This window comes from Lagopus leucura, unplaced genomic scaffold, assembly GCF_019238085.1.
Source record: "Lagopus leucura isolate 7727_CA_CO unplaced genomic scaffold, USGS_WTPT01 Super-Scaffold_100002, whole genome shotgun sequence".
Lineage (NCBI taxonomy): Eukaryota > Metazoa > Chordata > Aves > Galliformes > Phasianidae > Lagopus > Lagopus leucura.
In genome coordinates this window covers 35327500-35350317 of record NW_024962263.1, presented here as the reverse complement: position 1 = coordinate 35350317, position 22818 = coordinate 35327500, and the positions used below count along the sequence as shown (strand labels likewise).

Here is a 22818-nt window from a genome sequence, read left to right as displayed (position 1 = left end):
CTCCATTGGAACAGCACCAGGCCAGAGCTGCAGCCCATGGAGAAGAGCCCACAATGGGACAGGAGGGCTGGGAAACTGCTGCCAACAGAGACCCATGCAAAACAGTGCTTGAAGAGCTGCAGCCTGGGGGAGGCCCATGCAGCATCAGTTCAGGAAGCATAGCATCCCGTGGGATGGACCACACTTGGAGCAGGCATAGAGAGTAACCACAGAGTGGCAGAGAAAGCACTACAGACTGACTACAGCCCCTCTTCTCTGTTGTCCTGTGTAGCATGAGGGGTAGAAGTAGAAGGAGCTGGTGTGGAGGGGGAAGGTGTTTTTAGTTTGCTTTTAGCTCTCGCAGCTTTAGACTGCCAGTAGTGGACAATAAATTACACTCATCTCCCTGTTCAGAGTCCTTTCTGCCCATGATAGTAACTGGTGAGTGATTTCTCTGTCCTTAACCCATGAGTTTCTTCAACAGAACAGGGGAGAAAAGAGGAAGTGAGAGAGTGGCACGGTGGAGCTTAACTGCCTATCAGTGTGAAACCACCACGGAAGTTAACAGTGAATGCTCTCAAATTCAGTGCATCTTAAATAAGGTAGAGCTTCTTCACAGTATGGCTCTCACAAGAAGTAATTTATTAACTATACTCAAAGGTGTCTATAAAAAAAATTATTCCTAAAAATATTTTCAATGTGTACAGTACCAGCAACAGGCTAACAATGTGATGTTTAACAGGAAAAAAAAACCCACAATTTTTTATCAATGTCCCTCTTCAATTTATCCAATGTCAATTAACAGATGTACGCAATTTTACTTGTTAATGAAAAGCCAAAAGTGCAAAACTTGCAAATAGTATTACCCATTCACATTAAATTTTAAACACGAAATACACAGGGTTCACTTTATTATTATTATTTTAAAGCAAGGAAAGCAACAATATAATTATATCAGTACTTTGTTCCATACCAATTATTAACCTTTTCAGTGCTTATGTAAAGAACAAGACTGACTATGAAATACTCTTTGGTTTCTTCCAGCCACACCAACTCAGCACAGACTTTACCTTCTGAATCTGCATAGATTGTGGTATAGATATGACCCATATAATCATAAAGGTTGGACACTTTGGAGGAGAGTTCCATGCAAACTGGGGCACTGAAACACCAGAAGGGTTTTTGAGTTTCATCCAAGACAGTAACATCCATCATGTAACAGTCCTACAAACAAAAGCAGAAGAGATTACTTTCCTACACCAAGGCACAGTAAACAGTTCTATCCCTGATTTTAGGGAGAAATACAAAGGTTTCAGTAGACAGCAAGTTTTGGAATGAAGGAAAAAAATTCAAAAATATAACTGATAATCTTTCATTGATTACCACAAACCAAGGTATTACTTAGAGATTTCTTACAGAAATCAAATTTGCATCATACAAGCATCAAAAAAACTCAAAGCATCAAAAAATTGCAAAACAGAAGGTAGCACTGCCACCCTAAAGCAGATGTTATTTCTTGAAGACTTTTTAAGCCTTTAAAGTCTGAGGTTCAAAAAAAGAGATAATCCTTTCAATGTGAGAAATAAACTTAAGTTCAAACTAAAGTCTCAACTTCCATGAACGCAGCAATCCTTGCAAAAACACACAACAAAATCACCCTTTAGGCAGCCAACACAGACAATTACTCTATTTGCCAGCTATAATGGAAAGGTGACTTTCTCTATGGCTGCAAGCATCAATTCCCAAAAAGGTATTATTTTAATACATTGTTCTGGCCTCCAAATAATTCTTCCTGTTAAAAATTTCTTGAAAAATATTTCCTTAGAACACTACACAGTTGCATCACTTTCTAAGGCTAAAATCGGGATGCCAATTCTGGGGCACTTGAAAAGTGAAGGTTTTATTTATGTGCCTGAAAAGCACGCAGCTTGCTTATTATTGTTACCATCAGTTGTTACTTATTCTCAGCAATTCTGAATCATTAAGTGAATCAGCCTGTCTTAATTACGTTGTAAATATGCATTATTTCCAGAAGCATCATTTGTTCCAAAAGCATAACCAACACAACATCACACATTCCATGTCAAGAAATTATTTGGAATGCTTTATTTCTCAGTACTATATAGCTGTGTTTCTGTTGCTTTAACAATTTCTTCAGTATTACTGTACTTCAAACAAACAACACAGAGCAGATGGCAAAACCTTAAATGAGATACAGAGCTTCCTTAAGCTTGTTAATACAGACTAAACTGAGAATATACAATTCAAACTAAATTTGATGATCATTTAATAACTTATATTAGGTGTAATTACCACTTGACACACAGTAGTCTCAAGTGAATCCTAGGGAAAAATATGTACTGTAAGAGACCCACCTCTCTACTGAGATGGTATCAGCAGCGTTCAAGTCACTGTTAGTGGACCGAGCCTCTGCTCTTACCTTTATAAAATCTGGTGGATATTTTACACAGTGGCTCTGTGTTTACAATTGCTACTGAGATAAAGGAGAAGGCTCAGAAGATGCAGTATATTCTGAGGACATGGCTTAGAGACGGGAATGGTAGGTCAGGTTGATCCTTGCACTTGATAATCTCAAAGGTTTTTTGCAACTGGATGGTTCTGCAATTCTAAGAATTACTATTTTCCAATCTGACACTTTACATTTCAAAGGCCAAACGTGAAAAGTAAAGCAGGGTGACCCTGACCATTGGTAGCTCTTCTTTCTCCATGTGTTCACATAATTCAATAACTTGTTTTCAGAACAAATATCCAGCAATGCCAAAGAAAGCTTTCTTTCTTTCTTAGAATATCAGATGAACTTCAAATAAATTCAAAATAGCGTCATACTCTGCTCTTGTCACTGATTTTATTTGGCCTTCACTTGTTTTAAGAATTTTAGAGATTTATGTTAAAAGCTAAATTGAATTCTACCCACAGCTATGTGTCAACATGAGCAAGCTCTCAGCATAAAATGAGGCATTTAAAAAAAGACTGATATTTATTTTTTTCCTAAAAGCAAATATTCAGAATAACTTATGTTGCAAATACAAAGGACAGAATTGTCTTAAGAAATATGTCCTTAGCTAGCATTCCTTCTACTACAACATACAGTATTCTTATTAACAGCAAGAGGAGAAGGATTTGTAGTTCTTTTGAAAACACCTAATTCAAAATAGTTTGGTACAAACTGAGGGAAAAATAAGCGACTGAACATCACAGTCACCATGTAAACAAGGGAAAAAACTGCTACAAATAATTAGAAAGAAAAGACTGGATGGAAACTCTAATTCAAGCTCAATTCTAGTTAATCTTCTCAACAGATACACATTGGTTACTACATTTTAAGATAAAGTTTGTACTCTTCATTGCACAGGAAAGCTGCTTGACATAAACAGTGGCTTATGTTAATGCCTATGAACAAACCACTATGCTATCAAACAGTGCCTCATTCCACCTTTATGCAGGATTAGGAGAAGAGCAGTTTTATTAATTGCTTTACTCTTTTCAAAGTAAATGTCAAAACTGAAATAAAATGTTGAACAAAATTATTTTATAGTAGGACTCGCAGGAATTTTGGTTCTTCCGAAATTTCAAAGCAGCTGAAGTGCATTTAGAAACATGCGCCTCCACTACTGCAAAGTCTACAGAACTGCATTTGATCTTTCTTCAAAACCATTCTTTTAGGAATTTTATACAGGAAAACAAAAGAGAAGTCCTCTATAATACAGTTTTTTAATCCAGCTGATCCCCTTTGCATGACTCAAGAGCTATATTCCGACTGAACGCAGGCTGTATTTTCTGACGGTGTGCACTGGCGTTTCAGTATTCTTCAAAAGTTTCTAACTTTCATTGCACATACATGCTGCAACATAACAGTATTTCCCCAAGGTTCAAGATTTATTGCTTGCAAGGAGAAAGAAAGGCACTTGCACATCTGCAGTGCCTTGTTGGTCCAATGCTTCCAAGCACTGCTAGTCAGACACAGCATGTTTGTTGTGTCAAAAGCATTGCAATCATCAGCAAACATGCATAATGGGTCTATCATGCATTCTATTCTCTAAACCAAAATTTTTTTAATAATATCTTATTTAGAACATATATACATAATCCTATTTAAACATGAACATTTCCAGAAATGAGAAGTATTTCTGACTGACCTTTACAATGCCTTTAAAGGCAGTTGTTTCCCAGGATAAGCCAACTGTCCCAATAAGAGGTATGTGCTTTGCGTTATCCTTTAAGCTTACAACTGTGAGCTTCAAATATCCATTTTCAATGTCACCTGAAAATATTAACATACATAACATTATACTTCCACAAATAAAACCAAATCAAACACACTGCAAATATTTTTTCTTCTCTCTCTACGTACCTTTAGTTGCCACCTCCTCACCTATAAAGCAACTCAGACATACACCACCAGCTAACTACCCAGCACATCACAGAGAATTTAAGTCACAATTCAGAGCTTTGATGCCATGATCCAAAGCAGAAACAGCTGCTAAAAAAAATTTTGAGTATACAGATCTGATGGCTACCTACAGGAGTTATGCAAGATGCAAGGAATACACTTCATGTTTAATGTCAGTCATGTGCAGCAAGTGCCTCCATCACTGCCTGCCCCAGAAGTCAAGGTTAACGAGTAATACATGAAATAAGTGATTAAATATCTTCCCTTCATTTTTGTTTACTATTATTATTTCTCTGCTTCCTGAAAAGCAGGAAACACAGCTACCAAACACAGCAGTCCATGTGTGGCCTCATTAGAGCAGAGAAGAGGGAAAGGGTCACTTCCCTCCACCTGCTGGCAGTGCTTTGATCAATGCAACCTAGGATACCATTAGCCCATACCATTAGCTTTCTTAGCAAGAAAGGCATATTGCTGCCTTATGTTCAGCTTGGTGCCCACAAGGACCCTCAGATTATTTTCTGCAAAACTGCTTGGTGGCATCCAGTAAGTACTGATGCCTGGAATCACGTGCAGAGCTTCACATGTCTTGAGTCTAAATGTCATGTGTTGAGGTTCTTCTGGATGGCAGCAAAATGATCAGAGAAAGATCTGTCACTCCACCCTAGTTTTCTGCCATTAGCAAGCTTCTAAAAAAACACTAGATCATTTTTAAAGATATTAAATAAGACTGGAACCCATACTGATCACTGTGTTGCTCCACTACTGACTCCCAACTAGACTTTGTGCTGAGGACTACCATCCTGCGGGCCTGACTATTTAGCCAGCACATGTCTCCAGGCAAAATGCATCACTCCTGGCAAGACATCCATTATCCTTGTAGTGAAGTCCCATTAGAAAACCCAAAGAGGAAAAACAAGCAGAATTCCCATCCAGGTTCCAGTTCAACATGAGAAAAAAACCTGCTAAGTATACCTGGTACCTACCCAAGTGATTCAGTTCCCAACTTCAGTAAATCAAATCCAATGACAAGATTTCATTCAAGATAAATATTCAGGCTCTACAGAGTGAACATTAAAAGCCCGCACTTAAAGATGAGCTTTTATAAAGGAAATGTAAAATAACATCAGTCAACAAGCATTTTTTCAAAGGGCTATTCAGTTATCCACAATTCAGATTTGAACAGAAGCAGCCATTCTTCTCACTTATTCAAAACAAATGAAAATTTTAATGGAATAAAGACAGACTGAAAAAAAAAATACACCACTAATAAATTAATGAAGCCCAGGATAACGTCACTGTTGCACAACATTTATAACCTGAAGTACTGCATAGGCCAATTGGTAAGGTGTAACTTAGTAATTCCCTGTTGCAGACACATCTCAACCACAAATCAAGATGGAAAGAGGCAGAACAGAACAGGAATCTGAAGGCTGACACATATGGGTCATTTCATTCAATTTTATAACTTTTTTTTTTTTTTAAGGTATAGAAGTTCCACCCCTATGCTCATAGCCGTAAGAAAGCAAATGTACTATTAGAAGTTATCAAGTAGCCAAAGTGTTAAGTACATCACCTTCCCCATCCCAGTCAGATAAGAAAGGAAATAAAAGGCAGAGCAAGGAATATCAAACATATCCAGGGGAATATGGAGAAGACAAGTTGACAGGGCTCTCTTAAAACTGATCTATCATTTGTTTCATTGGCCCCCTCATAATAGTCATAGTTTAGTTCATGCAAGACAGGTATAGCAGCTGAGCAGTCTTTTAGTCAGTACAGGTTATAGGGCATAAGTATTTCCAAATCAAGGGAATACCAACATAGAGAACATATGTCATGTAGTCAAACCTCAGGGAAAGAAAGAAATAACTCAATAGTTCATAGGCACTTACGAGTGCCTATGTGGCCAAGTGAGTTTGTTAAGCAGGTCTTAATTGTAAATGATGACAATGTTATTTTCATAGGCAATGCTGTGTTTCACCAATTCTGGTGGCCACAACATGCCTTACAGTGCTGAAATAACTTAAATTCACAAATCAATCCTCAAGGTCAAGTGAAAAAATTCCAAACACACAATGCAATATTTTACAAACAAATCTTACAAGCACTCTAAACACACACACACACACACACACAAAATCACCTTATTACATTTTCAAGGCACAACACATCAAGTGACAATGAGCATTAATAAACTACAAAACTGAAGCTTAGGCCACCATACGGCTACAAAGCTATCCTTGAAGAGTTGAAGAGCTAGGTAAATACATTTCAAGAATGTTTATTTAAAAGCTAGATGCACTATTCATGATTTCTGCATGAGTCAGATGTAAAAATTTGTCACAGGTTTCTGAAAACAAGGAAACTTTTCTAATACATTCAATTTGAAATCATATTCCTCCTACAGTACCTGTCAACAGTAATGTGTTAGTGATTCTGTTTAAACATAAGGAAACAAAATAAAATGGTAAACAACAGCCAAAACAGGGTGCTGAAAAAGCTAGCTACTGCAGCACAAGTATGAACTAAAAAAAAAACAAAACAAAACAAAACCTGAAATCACACTTAGTACATCCACATGGTTCATTGAAGTGCAATATAACTTTTTTAATTTAATGCTATGAATTTTGCAGAAAGAATTGAACACAGAGAAGCAAGAATGAACACAGCATTATTGGATACTAATGAAAAGCTGATAAATAAAGCAATTAGAACAAATAAAACAGTTATTCTGCAGTACCCAGAAGTTATTCTGCTGGTAACGCAGCAGTGTCTACAGCTTCACAATGTAAAAAAGGTAACTAAGTAAAACTTCAGTATGACATCTGAAAAATGTTCTGTGCTTCAGGTTGTAAAAACTGCCTCTAGCACATCATATTCATAATTTTAAGATAAGTCTGGATGGGTAGAGAATTTTAAGATAACACAAGACTTCTCACTATGTTGGAATCCTCCATTCTTCAGAATCACCCCATGGAAATAGAAATGACTGTTGTTAAACAGAACCAAAAAACAAAGTTCAAACCATGAAATACAGGCTTGGACTCACCTACACTTTCTGAAGCATCACCTTAACTAGAAAGAGCAAAAAGAAAGACAACAAATCACTGTGAAGCTATGTTACAGCAGAGAGCCATAAACCGCCTCACTACATTATTTTCAAACAGAAACTAAGGAGGAAACCAAGCATTTTCCAAAAGGAATTACTGTACAACTACATGGAAGATGACAGATGAGCTTATTTGCCTGCAGAACCACAGCTTCAGCTGGCTGATATCCTCTGAGAGCAGAATGGAGTGACTTCCTCATGCATTTAAAGGACACCAAGTCAAAACAGACAAGAAAATACTAGTGATCATAAAACATTCTCTAACTATCAAAGTTAGATGGCATCAGAACTTCAGCTCCTTTCTTTATAGCTTCTTATAACTTTTAAGTAGCAAAAAAGTAATACCAATAAAGTAGATGTGCCACATATTGCTTTATCTTTTGCAGCTGGACAGCTAGGAGCTGCGGATTTTCATTTTAGACAATAAAACATGGCATTTACTTCAGAAACAAGCAGGGAAAAAAAAATAGAAAAACAGCCACCCACATTCCCTGGCCAGTTCACACACACACACACACACAAAAAAAAAAAAAAAAAAAAAATCTTCTAAAGGTATAAAGAGGATTCCTGTAGCATCTCAGTAGAGATTTCTATTGCTACGTGGATAAAAATTCACTGAAGTTTAATCTCCCTCATGTTTCTTTATTTCAAGCTTGGACCTTTTAGGGAATCTGAAAATGTGTATGTTTCAAACGTTTCAAATTCAAAGGACTACAACAGTGCATGCTACACAAAAGCCTGCAGTCTACATTTGAGTTGTTCCAACACTGCAGAACAGTCAAGCCTGATAACAGTGCCCTCTGCTGTCTTCTTTAAACACAGTATTTTCAGAAATCAATAGAAGGCATGTTGGTATCCTTATTAGAAAAACAGTAAGAAGTAATAATTAATTCATGGTGTCTTATTCTTTAAGATCTGAGATTTATGAAAAACGATTTCAAGCTTGACTAAGTAATTATCTTCTGCATTTTAAACCAATACATTTGCTTTGTGGGCTAGGGAAAGGATGAGATTAGGCAGGACCTTCTATTTAAAAAGAAAAAAATGGCAGAAAAACAGAATTTTATGCAACAAACGAGTGAGTATTTGTATTTTCTGCAGTTTCACTGTTCATGCATTTGTCAATGGAGAGTTCAGTGGGCATATTAAATCGTTAATGCTTAGCTTTAACAAGTTACAGTATTTACTTACAAACATGCATATATAAAAATACTCAGTAGTAACTGTCTCCAAGAAAAACACATCTCTGGCCAGCTTCACAGAATCTGTTGGCATTGATGTAACTGAACAACATGCAGGATGAAAAAATAAACAGAAAGGGCTCTGTCACCAGATTAACTTTTATTGTGAATGAAAGATGCCAGCAGAAGAGATCTTTGCTGGTAAAGCTTACTCAGGAATGTAACAGTCACTCCAGGAGGATTCTTAGAGAACCACTTGTTCCCAGAGACTCCCGCTGCTGTCAAACAGTTGTGCAGCTGTAGGCAGGGCAGTGTTAAAGCCAAGCCAAAAGAAAGATTATCCATGTGGTTTTGCAAAACCTTAGTGAATTATTAATTTGGGTTGAATATAAACAACCCTATTAAAAGAAAAAAAAAAGAATTAAAAAATACAATATAGTTAAAAATAATCAAGGAAATTTTTTAATACACACACACAAGAATGGCAGAATGGGCAACCTTAAACTGACCTACGTAAAAGCTGTAAATCTTTAAGTCTGAAGAATATCTTATAAATACATTTACATATGCATCCTTCCATGTACCTACAGTTTGCTTGAGAAGAATTCTACAGAAGCATGTCTCCAGACTGTCTGAGGAGAACCTCACTGTCACAGAATCACAGAATCATAGGGGTGCTGCAGAGATCGAGTCCAACCCCGTTGCCAAAGCAGGTTCCCTACACCAGGTTGCACAAGTAGGTCCATTATAAGAGTAGGCAAGAACATCAACCTGAGCAAAAAGCTGTGCCACTGCACTGAACCAAATGAAAGCATCCTGATCACCTACAGAACGTACAGCTCAGGCCCAACATATGTTAATGTAATAGCAGACAGACTTCACACAGAGCAAGCTTACAAAACCTTATGAAACACCATGCAAATATAAAGAAATAATGCAACAAAAAATTACAGTTCGCTCTAAAAATTAATATCAGTTTCTTCCCTCACCAGAGGTAAACTGAATATAAGAGGGAAAACATAGCAGTAGAGATAATTTTATAAACAGACATTACTGTTCTGTGAATTCAACCTTTTCTGCAGAAGAGACTCTTGAATGTTCCACACATGTAAGTATGCTTTCCACCGTGCATATCAAGATGTAGGTCGTAGTCATGCAGTCCATATTCCGGGTCAATATCATCCAGCACAGGTTTACCAGGTTGAAGAACGTACTGACTGTTAAGTCAAAAAAAAAAAAAAAAAAAAAGCAACTGAGTTAAGCAACAGGGAAGAATTTAATACAAAGAGATACAATATACAGCCTACACTGAGAGGATAATTTTGGAGAAGTTATGATACCTATTTGCTTTTTTTTTTTTTTTTGCCAGTACTTTTGAAAGTCAAACATCTCCAGTTCATCATGTTTCTTTAACAGTTTATTAGTAAACTGTCCAGTCTAGCCAAAGGCAGAAAATACAAGAGTCGACTTTAAAAGAGACATCTGCAACACTCCTAAATACAGACTTGTTCACATAAGATGAAAAATGCATCGTTTTAATTACAAATCTAAAAGCCAGTGAGAGACAGACTTCTCTAGAATATCAGTTATTGTCTGTGACTACTAAACTATTGCACACAAATGATCAGTAGAGCCCAAATTCCAGAGCAAATCCTACATAGTGTCCCTTTGCTGTTCAGAGAGATCATATTAAGTCTTACCTTAAATGAAGAAAAAAAAAAAAGTCATACCAAGTTATAGCAGGCATGCAAGACTACCACTAGCATGTACAACTCTGTCTGAGCAGCAAGTTGAGCAGGTGGGAGGAGGGGAGAATAAATCTCTAAAATAATCTGCTACAGCTAAAAATGTTCTTACCATTTCAAACCATTTCTAGATATTATTTACACAGGAAGAAAACACTTCATAGGAAATTCAGTCACCTTTACGACCAGACTGAAAGGCACCTTACCAATATACTACACTATACTTTAAAATTATTTTCCCACACCCTAAAATGTCTTCTTTTAGGTCTCTTTCTGAGAGGAGGAAATGAAAGGCCTGCATGTGAAAAGGGAGAAAGTATTTGGAGAAAGAGAATAATTATAACTTTTTCAAAATAGCAAATACTTGTATGATTGAATTATCTCCTTAACAGCATAACAATGGCAACATTTCAGTAGAAAAATACTTCTGTACCTTTGTATATAGTCACCCTAACTTGTTTCTATTGAACAAGAATGGTCAATTACTGCCTAAATACAAACTCTTATCAGCAACCAATTCTAATTGGAAAACTAAAAGTTTTACTCATAAGGTTATCTTTATTGCCCACAAAGAAGGGGAAAAAGAAAACAAAAAAAAAACAAACTTACACTGTTGCAGAACCCAAAGCACTTCTCTCAAGAAGTTGATGATAATGAAGACTCACCATAACAAAAGCAATTTCATTACTTTCCTGCAAAGATAATTAAAGTAGGTGCATTTTCATCTGGAAACACTCTTTTTTACAAGGTCTTCCTGAGCATTAAAATTCATTGATAAATGCTGCTGCTTATTACCCTGCCTGTTATTGTAATAATGGCACCATTTAACACATGAACAAATACTCCTATAACTGCTACTCTTTTCATAAGAGTACAGAATGTATGTAAAAGATCACTGCACTCCTGCTTCATGGGGAAAAGCAAGGAAACTAGCTCTGCCAAGGCAAAACTTAGCATCAACAATTCGTGAATCTTACCTCTCTAGCACCTACTTACCACTTCAAAGAGGATACCTAAGAAGAATTAAATAGACCTTACTCTCAGCTACTGAATACCTAAGCATCAAGCTTTACATCCATAAGGAACTATTTGCAAAGAGGGTAAATATCAGTGTTTATGGAGCTATTCAACAGAAAAACCGAATTTCAAAGTAAAACCCTAGATGTCTTCACTAGATTGTATACTACTGGAAAAATGGTAAGACATACATTCTATAGGCCTGAATAGCTCAAAGAAAAATTAAAGTTTGTGTTGAGAACAGAGCCGAAGATATATATTTTACTTTCAGAATTAGAGAATACAAAGATTCTACCTCTCACTTTGTTAAGAAAAATGCATTTTTAAGTCACATATTTGCATACACATCAGTGGTAAAAGTGTTCACTGTCAGCATTCTACTATACTCCTAAAAAGCAGTCCACTATTGTTTTCATCTCTCTGGGTCACCAAATAGAAAATCACACCCCCAATCACAAATTTTTTTAGCTATACTCATACTTTTGTAGTGTAAAATTAAAACTATAGAAGATATAATAAGATAGATTCATTAGTCACGGCATCTCCCCATCTTCCTCTTTCCAAATACCAGAAAGCCCACATAACCTGTTTTTGGTAGTCAAGACAACTAGCATCAACCATTTCTGTTCTGTTGCCAAGCTATGTCTAAAAACCAAGATGTCAGGCATCTATGACTACTACATTAATCTACAACTAACTGCCTATGGTTACTCTGCCCACATAGCAAGCAAGAGCAGCTGCTCAAAGATTAAGCAGGAAAAATGCATTAGAATGTGACAATCAATTGTTAACACATTTGTGGAACTTATATCTAAACCATTTCCAGGTGCTGAAGTTCTTCTTCCAAGCACAGGAAGAGCTAACATATCAACACAACCATAGGGACAACAACACAGAGGCACCAATCTACTAAATAACATCTGAATATCAAAGGAAATTGTTGTTTAGTTATTTGAGCTTTTCAAAGATTGAGAAAGTCAGTATCAGGCTTGCAGATGTCAGCCAGCACCAAGACTTCTAGGAAACTGACTCCTTTAAGTAATAGTGAAGCATTCTTTCTGTGGTTTTAAACAGTACCTCTCTGGTAAATGTGTGTATTTGAGATAGCAAGAGTTCCCAGCTGAAAATAAAAATAGTTCTGAGTTACTGTTCATAGCCTCCCTGAGCAAAGCTCCTTGCCAGTGCTAAATAGTATAATTAAATCTACCTCATAGCCATGGCAGGGGGAACAAGGAATGGCTGCCGCCCCTGAACTCAACCCAAGAGCAGAATGTTTGAACCAGACTTTCACAGAATCTTGCTTTAAACCACTTCAGGAAGACACTTGGGTCCCAACATATATTCCCAGTGCGAAGATGCAGATTCCTTCTAAGCAGATATCTGCTTTAGAAGTTTTATCCTGCTCTCTAAAAGATGTTCATCTCTACGTACAGCTCACGGAGACTAACCCCTTAATGTAGATACTTTAGTTGGACACTGAATATCACAGAGCATCCCCACAAGAGCACTACTTACAGCCTTACCACTGCTAAGAATAGGATACAATTACTTGGTGATGTAGACCAAGGGAAGCAATTGGCTTCCAAGGTGCTTTGTAGGAATGTATTGCTTTAAATTGAAAGGAACAGGTCAAGTAGTGAGTACAGGGGCTGCGAAGCACTGTCATCCTCAAAACTCTGCTATTTAAAATATCTTTGAGTAATCAAAAATTGACATACAATGACTGCAAAATAAATACAACTGAACACAGAAATAATGTCTTTACAGTATCTAATACATTGATATAAAACAGTTCTTAACTTAGAGGCTTTTTTGTTTGGGAAGTACAGATACACTTGTGACTGCTTTTTAGAGTACAGTAAATGATCAAATGACTGTTTCTACCTGTATTTTCCTGCTTTTAGTTTAGACAAGAGCTCTAAAATCCAAAGTAAGTAAATAAATAAATAAACAGAAAAGATGCAATAAAACTAAAAAGCAAAATGTTTCCTTACCTTCCACAGTCCTACAAGAAGTCCTGGATTCAAACTGAAGAGTTGGACAAGGTTATCAGACCCAACTGCTACACTGCTTTCAGTCAGGTGAGAGAGAGAATACCCAGCAATTAAGGAACGTCGACGAGGACTGTGATAAGAACACACAGAATATAGTAACAAGACTACAGACATAATACAGATAGACTTTCTAGGAAAGAAACAAATTAGGATCGCTCCTACAGCATCATTATCAACAAGTAACAACAATAAAAATGTCAAAAATCCTATGCTAAAACTCACCCATTCTTGCTGGAAGCTGCGTTTTGGCCAGGAAGCAGTGGTATAACTCCAAATAATTTTAGAGTTGACAGAACGTCTAAGCATGGCCAACCTGTACCATACCAAAATATACTAACAGACGTGTGCTTAAATGATAGGTGTGCCTTCTCCATTACGTGTTCCTTTCCATTTTTGTCCTTTAGAACAATTATCCAACTCAAGCCAGAGGCTCTGTTATTCAGGGATTGAGAAAGAACAGGAGTGTTTAGAAAAACAAACAAAGCATTCACAAAGGTTCTCAAAGTAACTATGCTTACAATAATATTTCTAAATTTGAATTAATTGCTATTCATTTAAATCATTTATAGGCTATAGTTGTACCTTCACAACACAATGTGCATTTTATAGATCTATTTTCACATTTCCTCAGCTTTGCAAAGCCATTAACATTCTGTACATTTTTCTTGAGTAAACGTCTTTTGTGACAAGGCATTGCTTACTTTATAGCTTTTTGGTTTTCACATGGAAGACCTGTACATGGATCTACAGGTTTAACAAGTTGCATTACTCTAGTTTTGACAGCAGCTATTTGTTTCAAGATGTATTCTTTCTTCCAGTATCCAGGCTTTCTATCCTCTACAACAGCACAGCTTGAAGGAACAGTTTCCATCCGTAAAAACTCATTTTTCCAGATTCTCCGTTTTGCTGGAAAACAACTGAAATAGATTTTCAGCCAGATTCCACTGGAAAAAAAAGAACACAGAGGAAGTTACTTAATTATAAGCAGTAACCATCAAGTCACTTCAGCAATACAATAGAAAGTCCATTTACACAGGCAGATCTCGGTTATCACTGAGCATAATGTTGGTAGAAAATATGAAGTCCCAGAGTATCAGCAAATCGGGCTTAATCTAAATCTAAGTTTAAAGAGGACATGAATGTGTAGCCTCCCATATACTGGTCATTGCAAAGGCACAGGTTTTACAGTTTTCCATATGATGATCTCTGAATAGCTCATATCAAGTGTAAACCTCAATGCTAAAAGATTGTAGATGTCAGTAAGCATGCCTTATGAGCTTATGAGGCCATCTCAGAGGATACAGACTCTTTGAATATACTTTTTCTTCTACAGTATAAGTGAGATCTACTTAGAACTTCCTGCTCTTCCACAGCAAAAAAAAAGTTACCCAATACATTCATAAAATTTGCCAGCAAGGTTGATAAATATCACAAATACACTAAAAGAAAACGTTAGGATAGTGCTCTAAAAAGTAGAATCTTTATCTTGGACTTTCCACTGTGCTTTGCCTTTCAATAACACAATAGATAAGCGATTTTTAAGTCTTCCTTTGCTTTATACTGCTACTTTCTTCCTTTACAGTCACTGAGCAGATATTAAAAAATAATACATTCAGATTTGAGAAAAAGTTATCAACAGGAATGAAAGAAAAAAGTCTTGTCTGTCTTCCTGAGAAGGTAGAATCCAAAGACAACATAGGCATACCATGACTTAAATGAAAACTGTATAAGTTTAAGTAGTTGCTTTTGAAAATTCCACCCCCAAACAATGATGCATTCTCCTCAAAGAAAAATAACCAGTGAAAAAAAGTTACTGAAGAAATACAATCCAGACTGCTCAAAGCTTTTCACTTATATATGATGGAAATACCAATGACAAATCAAACCCGTCTGCATTTTTTTTTTCCCCCAAGAGCTCTGGATACCAAGATCAAAGAATTACCCAAGAGGAATGACAGATTCACCTCTTTTCTGTTAGGAAAGGCAAGAGGATTTATTTCTCTCCCTGCTCTCAATTATCTCTAGGGTAGTACAGAGATACTGAGTACAAGATGTTAGACGAACTCAAACAATAATCTGCAAATTACTGTTGCCAATTAGATTGCTAATTCTGAACTCACAAAGTCTACATAACTGCTAAAGAAAACTAATAGCAGAAATCAAATTCTCAAGAGAGAAATTCTCAGTGATTTATCTGCAACATTACCTTTGCCAAATCTCACTTAACCTCAGGACAAACTTACTCTAATGTGCTTTGCAATGCACTTCTTCTCCCTCCTTCAGGAATTATTAAAGCATTCAAGGACTGAATGTATTCCTCTACCTCCAACCCAAGAAAACCCTTCCAATTTTCCTAGCTGAGAATAAGCCTCAACATGCCTTTAATCAGACTCTGTTATTGATGAAGAAATATTCAGGAATTTCGCATAGACCTCACAGCTTCTCAACATAAGCTTCTGTGAATGGTAAAAAAAGGTTAACAGCCAGGTCAGGGAGAGAAAAAGCACTACTGAGAACAATCTCATTTAAAAAAAACACCAAAGATTTCAGTATTGAAAACCAAAAATGACAAGACAAGAAGGCTGAGGTAATCAATTTTTTTGCCTTGATCTTCTCTGATAACTGCTTGTCACACAGCCCTCGAGTGAGAGATTTGGAAGGAGGGGGTTGGGGAAGCAACATCCCTCCTGTTGTGAACAAAGATCAGGTTCGTGATCACCTGAGGAACTTTAACATCCACATGTCTTTGGCTCCAGAGGACATGTATCCCAGAGATCAGAGGGAATTGGCTGATGTAGTCAGCAAGACACTCTCAACCATACTTGAAAAAGTCATGGCAGTTAGATGAAGTCTCTGGCAACTGAAAAAAAAGGCAACATTATAACCATTCTTAAGAAGGGCAAAAAGGATGACCCCAGGAACTACCTACCTATCAGTCTCAGAAATCCTAAAGACATCCAACAAGGAAGCATGAATTTGCCTCTGACAGCAGATTACATGCGGCTTTTGCCTCATAGTGCTAAGAACAGTATTCACCTCAAGATCTCTTATCCGACACTATCACAATACACCAACTCAATCTCTTCATGCTAACTCAAGCGCCAGAATCAGACACATGCTGTCATTCATCGCTTGGCCACACTGGCAAAATGGTCTAGGCCAATCTGAAAGATCTTCTGGTGCTCTATCTTCTTAGATCACGTTGTACAGTTACCTTCTACCAATGATCAAATATCACATGACAGAAAGGAAAGAGAACTACTACATGTTGAGCTTGGGGGTAGGGCAGAAAGAGGGGACAGAAACATTTCCCTGGCTTCAACAGTTATATTGAAGACTTCGATTCCAAGGAATGGAGATGTTATGTGAAGAGCCCAAAAACAAAACACAGCACTGGGCATCACAGATGCATCATACTGGAAGACTGATAGCTCAGCTATGTCAAGAGCCATTGAACCTGCTTAACAGTAAGTACATCCAGGACAGTAAAGCTATTCTCAAGAAGATACTCTGCCCAAGAAAAGACCAGATTCATCACAGTTGAAATTTCTCTTAATGCACCAAAAGATTCAGGGACTCAGGAAGGCCCATAGAAATCCAACAGAAAGAAGTGACCCAGTCTTACTGAACCAGACGGTCTCCTCAATAAAGAAAAGCAACTTATCCTCAAATCATATTTTCATCCATATAGCAATCACTGCTGAGATTAGAAAATGGAAATGCTGAGATGGAAACAAATTACAACAGTTTAATCCTGTTTAACTACTCTGAAGTTGAAAAAGCACATTAAGATACATTACTTGTGTTAACTATATAATTTTTACATGTATGCACATGCTGACAGCCTCAAAAAAGTAAATCTGGATTATGACCTTCACTTGAAGTCCATAAATTCTAAAGGTTAACTGACCAAATTTTGGCAAATAAGTGAAATACAGATGACTATTAGCTGTAGCAACTTACTGTATAGGAAGAGATGTTTCTCATTTAAATAATACTAATGCAGCAGAATCCTGGGGAAAAAAATGATTCCTAGGTATTCTATTTACCTGTACAAACAAAAGCTCTTGATCCCTTCATAAAGTCATGTTGAAATTAGCTCAGTATAAACAATAACAAGACAGTCACCAATACTTATGTCTGGCCTTTCATTTAAAAGTCACCAAAATTGGATAGACAGCAACAGATAAAGGCCACCAGTCAATCACTTGACTAAGCCAAATCCTCTGCAAACAGACAAAAAAAAAAGAGCTAAAGAAGTTGGACTTCTACAGTTATAAAAGCTTAATTCCACAAAGCTACTGTCTATACACCACTAAGGACTGCCTGAGCTAACGACCCAGTGCAGGTGCTTATGAATACAAAGAGAAATAAATGCAAATTTTACAAAAAAATAACATTTCAAAGCATCATATTTAGGTTTTGCCTGATAATTCCCACTAAAGTTAATAGGGCACGCATAGCTAAAATTCCATACAACATATTGTACTGTGAGTGATGCAATACACTTTCAGCAGAGTAATTGCCAGTGGGTACCATTCATCAGTGCTCTGGCATCAGTGAAACTAGATTAGAAAGACTAGTAACTCAGGTAAACTCAACTAATGTACAGGTGAGACTAGCAAACTTTCCTTACTTATCACTGGCCAGCTGATAGAAGCGCTTATTCACACAAGCAACGTGCAGCAGGGATACAGCATCCAAATAGGAGAATACCTTTATCAGCATTTCTGATGGTATGCTGGAAAACAGAAGAAACAAACCCGGTTAGATTTGTCTGCAAGTACCAGAAATGGAAATAGCAAAGAACTTTAACACTAAACTGGAGTAAAAGGGGAACAAAACTCCATCTTGAGCCCCAAGACCAAGCCTCACCTCAAGAATTAATATGCAGAGTTTGGGTTCCAATTCATCTTTGATCTAACATATTCACTTTCAACAGTTTCTAACAACCTAATAAAGTGGTATAAGACATTGCATGAAGTTTTGGGTTTGCGTCTTCATTGAACTTTAACCCAGTTTGACACAAAACTACCTCATTCAGTCTCTCACTTCTAACAGTGATTTTACAATTTAATCCATGAACATCCACCACAACTGTGTATACCCACCCATCCCGACTGTGCTGGCAGGATGCACCTGCATAGAAATGTCCCAGTCCAACGGTGGGATCATGCTATATCTCATCAAAATATTCAAATCATGTGTGCTCTGAAGCCTCACACAACTCTAATTTATGCTAACAGAAAGATGTGAACTTCAAAATAAGAGTTGTGCAAAAGCATGAAAACATTAATTTTCCGTCAGGCGGCTTGCTGAACTGCAGATGCCAGCTGCAAAATTCCACATGCACTGGTTTTTCTGCAGTCTAAGTACAAATGAACACAGCCTGGAGATAGGACACTATGATTTTTTACTTTAACAGACAGAAACCCTGAACCCTTACCGTAGTATCTGGTAACAGCACAGAGTTTATTAAATAAATTTTAAAAAATATTTTATACTCTTACTTTTTAGAGCATGGCAGTATGAGAATATCAAAACCACCAAAAAAAACCAAACAAACAAAAAAAAAACAATCCTGTGAAATAAACACCTCAGCCATGTCTCTTTTTTTTTCCAGTTGTATCATTTAAAACACCTGCTGATTTATAACACTTTATTCCATATATATATGTATATATGCAGATTTCAAGCATATAAGTATAATAATGCCAGTACTCCACAGTGTGTATTAAAACTAAAAAATTTAGTTGTACTAAAAGAGAAGCAAGCATGACAAAACTTGCATGGTTATTTAAGTAAAAGGATTCAAACCGTGTCAATTCAGAACAGCTAATGCATTTATTCCAGAGAAAACTTAGAAATGATCTCTTGAAAAGCTACAAATTGTTTGAAGTAATATGTTTGATCTAGAGTTCTTAACAGTAGTTTCTACACCCACATTATTTTTCCTTTGAAGGAAGCTTTTTTCCTCATCTTTCATATCAAACTAATAACACTGTTCAAGGGATTGAACTGGTTATACAATGAAAAACAGAAGAAAGGCTAACACAGAAGGCTGAAAAATACATGAAACAAAGGAACAAAGAAACAATCCTTCATGAAAAATATTCTCAGGTATTTTTGTAGAAACTTGAAAGATTTTCAAAAACAAAATAATTAATAAGTGCTCTTTCAGTGTTGAGTAAGGAGAGAAGCATTTACTTTGGAGCACAACTGCAGCAGCTATTTTCCTTCCCCTCACTCCACCATTTCGGCTCCCTACAAAAACCAGTATCAAAAACAACATCAGAAGTTTTACTCCAAGTTGGCTTTTCTTTATGTAACACAGTAACACTGTTTTATTTTTAAGGATCATCACATTCCCTGATTTGCAAAGGATTTACTAAAGGCTTTGTATGACTTGGAAAACGTGGCTTGATATCATTTAGAAGACCTACATACTTCATGGGAACTTAGGGATATGGAGTAGAATATCAGAATGTTAGCACAGAAGGTCAGGAAAGCAAATCTCTTCAACTCTGAACATCTGACATGTCCAATGCACAAACTTAATAAATTTAAGATGGTTTATAGCCTGCAAGCACTCTACCTCTCTTAAACTGAAGATACACTTACTTTTCAATGCACACACTAGGTTTTGAATTTATGGGAGGTGTCCAACACAGACTGTCGACATTTACAGTTTCAGAATATTTCCTAGATCCAGCAGCAAAGCTCTGTGACATATTCCTATAAAATAAAAGCTCTTAGTCACATCATTATGCAATGAAGAAATACACATATTGGGCACACACATCTCAGCTGAGGTAAAACGGAATACATGGTAACTCATTATTATCAAATAATCTGAACAATTATCACCAAGTTAAAATGCCTAACATCAGGAAGATGGCAGATTCAAACTCAGGACTCTCTCCTGTGATTAATCTCTCATAGTAGTCAGATCTCCACCGAACCAAATTGCATTTGATGGCGTGTTCCTATCTATTAGACAGCCACATCACTGTTGGCACCAGAATCAAGCTCCAAACAGGCCCCTACACTAAGTCAAACTCACTGCATTAATCTTCTGGTTTGCAGCATTATTCTACAGACATTTCTGAACCATACAGCTTTACTAAAATAACAAATAGAACAATACTTAGAGATTTTCTCAAAAGTTGTCAAGGCTCAAAAAGAGTTCCCTTGACTGTAAAACAGAACCATATTTGAAACAAAGCTACACTCTCATTGCAGGTTTTCACCTATTAAAATACAAGCAACACTGCAGGTGATAGTTCAACAGAAGGTACTAGTGTTTTTATTGCTCAGTAATACAAATTAATTTGGACAGAAATTACTTTCTTTTAATTAAAAAAAAAAAAAAAGCAATTTTGCATACATCTAACACAAAACCTTACAAACAAACTGGCAACTCATTTTTCCTAGTTTTCTGGAAGAATGAACTTCGTAAGTCACAATCAGAATATCTTCAAATTACTTGTATATTTTTGGATGGAATTGTTAGAAATATTACACAAAAACATATATATTTCAGTTTGGATGCCAAACTCTAACAGATTAGCAACGTTAATAGCAACAAAAAAGTAACCAGATGTCAAATACACCCTGAAGGTCAAGTAAATGTTTCACGGATGTGCGTTATTATTATCAAGTACATTTCAAAAATGAGATTAAGTACCACTGTGAATGAGTTTGTAACAAACTGCACTATTCAAGAGCCGTTAAAAGGACTGAGAGCCAAATTCTGTTCAACAGCAGCTGAATTCCCTCTCTGCCAACGGAGAGGCTCTACCCTAGAGGCACAACAACCTCAACTGCTGTTCCGCTAGCTTTCAATTTGTAGAACTCAGTTTTGTATCAGTGTTTTCACTTGTATACCCTGTAGTATTTGCAATGTGAACGTTGCCCTTTATTGTTTTGCAGCTGGCCAGGGAACAATCCTACTTCAGAAAACACAGAGGAAGCTGAGAGTAGTGACAGCACCTGTCTCCTTCTCCAAATGTAGCAGTATAGGTGTAGATAAACACCAATGACAGCAACACTCTGACTTCTGCTTTGCTGCTCCGCTAACAACTTCAAAGGCTTCTTGAAAGGCGGGCCCTTCTGTTTACAGGTTAAAATGGGGAGGAATGAACCAGCAACATGAACTACAGGGGAGGAATGAACTACACAACAGCGTTAGTAGAAATGTGTCTTCTCAACCCTGCTTCTGAACTTGGTGCCGTAAGCTTCAGTACAAACTCCACAGAGAAATCCTCCCATCTATTACATGACCTCCAACACGCACATCTGCCACAAAGCCCCCTAAGCACCTCACAGACTGCGTTTCCAAGGGGAAACAACGGAAAGGACAACGACCCACGCCGCCGCAGACGACTGGAGAAGTGCCAGGGGCAGCCCAGGGGAACAGACCACCCTCGGCGGCCTCTCCTCAGACCGAGCAGGGAGGCCATTACCTGAGCACGGCGGCCCGGCCGGACCGAGAGGCGGCAACCGAGGTAAAGGAACACAGCCGCCCAAGCCCGGCTGGAGCAGGGGCCGCTCCGCGGCCGCATTGCAGCAGGGCCGAGCCGCGGGCTACCGCCATGGCAGCCGCTTTGCGCGGTGCGAGGTGGGGAGCGCCGCGCTCCAAGGCGGGGTAGGGCGGAGCCGCCAGCGGCTACATCTCGTACAGAGTTGGTTTTGAATGGCAACGAGAGCTCGCAGGCTCGGGATACCGTGCTGTGTCGACCGCGGCGATCTGAGCGCCCAAATCGAGGTCTGAAGGAAAGCGTAACGCCGGGCTCTCTGTGGGTCCGGTATGTACTGGTACGGCAAATGCGCTGGGGTTATTAAACACTGTTGTTACAGTGCCTCTTACAGATGCTTCACAGAGCAGGAAAATGGGCTCTGAAGTCATAGAATCACATAATCATCATCATGGAAAATACTTTAAGACCGTCTAGTCCAAGTGTCAGCCCATCCCAACTGACCACATCCCTCAGTGCCACATCCACAAGGTTCTGAACACCTCCATGGATGGGGCATCCACCACCTCCCTGGGCAGCCTGTGCCATTGCAGCACCGCTCCTTATGAGAAGGATTTCTTCCTAACATCTAACCTGAACATCCCCTGGCACAACTTGAAGCCATTTGCTCTTACCCTATCACTGTTATGTGCAAGGCCAACCTGCACCTTACTTAGGCCACCAACCTACCCATTTAATAGTAGACAAGGCTTCCCAGGGCCTCATCCAACCTGGATGGAACACCTCCACAACCTCTCTGGGCAGCCTGTTCCAGCACCTCACCACTCTCATAGTAAAGAACTTCCCCG

The 22818-nt window shown here is 37.8% G+C and overlaps 1 protein-coding gene across 1 annotated transcript; it reads right to left on the bottom strand.

The window, feature by feature from the left end:
- Window positions 1–667: 667 nt before the first annotated feature.
- On the bottom strand, window positions 668–22089 carry FBXO15 (F-box protein 15). The gene is made up of 10 exons (XM_042869594.1): window positions 21959–22089; window positions 20115–20228; window positions 18130–18234; window positions 14195–14437; window positions 13716–13925; window positions 13434–13563; window positions 11032–11114; window positions 9749–9894; window positions 4137–4261; window positions 668–1203 (listed from the first exon to the last, which is right to left on the bottom strand). The coding sequence occupies exons 1-10, from the start codon at window positions 22087–22089 to the stop codon at window positions 934–936; spliced, it is 1557 nt and encodes a 518-aa protein (XP_042725528.1). The 3' UTR covers window positions 668–933.
- Window positions 22090–22818: the final 729 nt, after the last annotated feature.

Bases quoted from the DNA above. Each gene is read 5' to 3' on its own strand.
- FBXO15 (XM_042869594.1), bottom strand. From the start codon at position 22,089: ATGGCGGTAGCCCGCGGCTCGGCCCTGCTGCAATGCGGCCGCGGAGCG. The intron at 18,235-20,114 runs GTAAGTGTATCT...TCTGTTTTCCAG, and splicing joins CCTAGTGTGTGCATTGAAAA to CATACCATCAGAAATGCTGA. The intron at 4,262-9,748 runs GTTGAATTCACA...TAATATTTTCAG, and splicing joins GAGTCTCTTCTGCAGAAAAG to GTGACATTGAAAATGGATAT.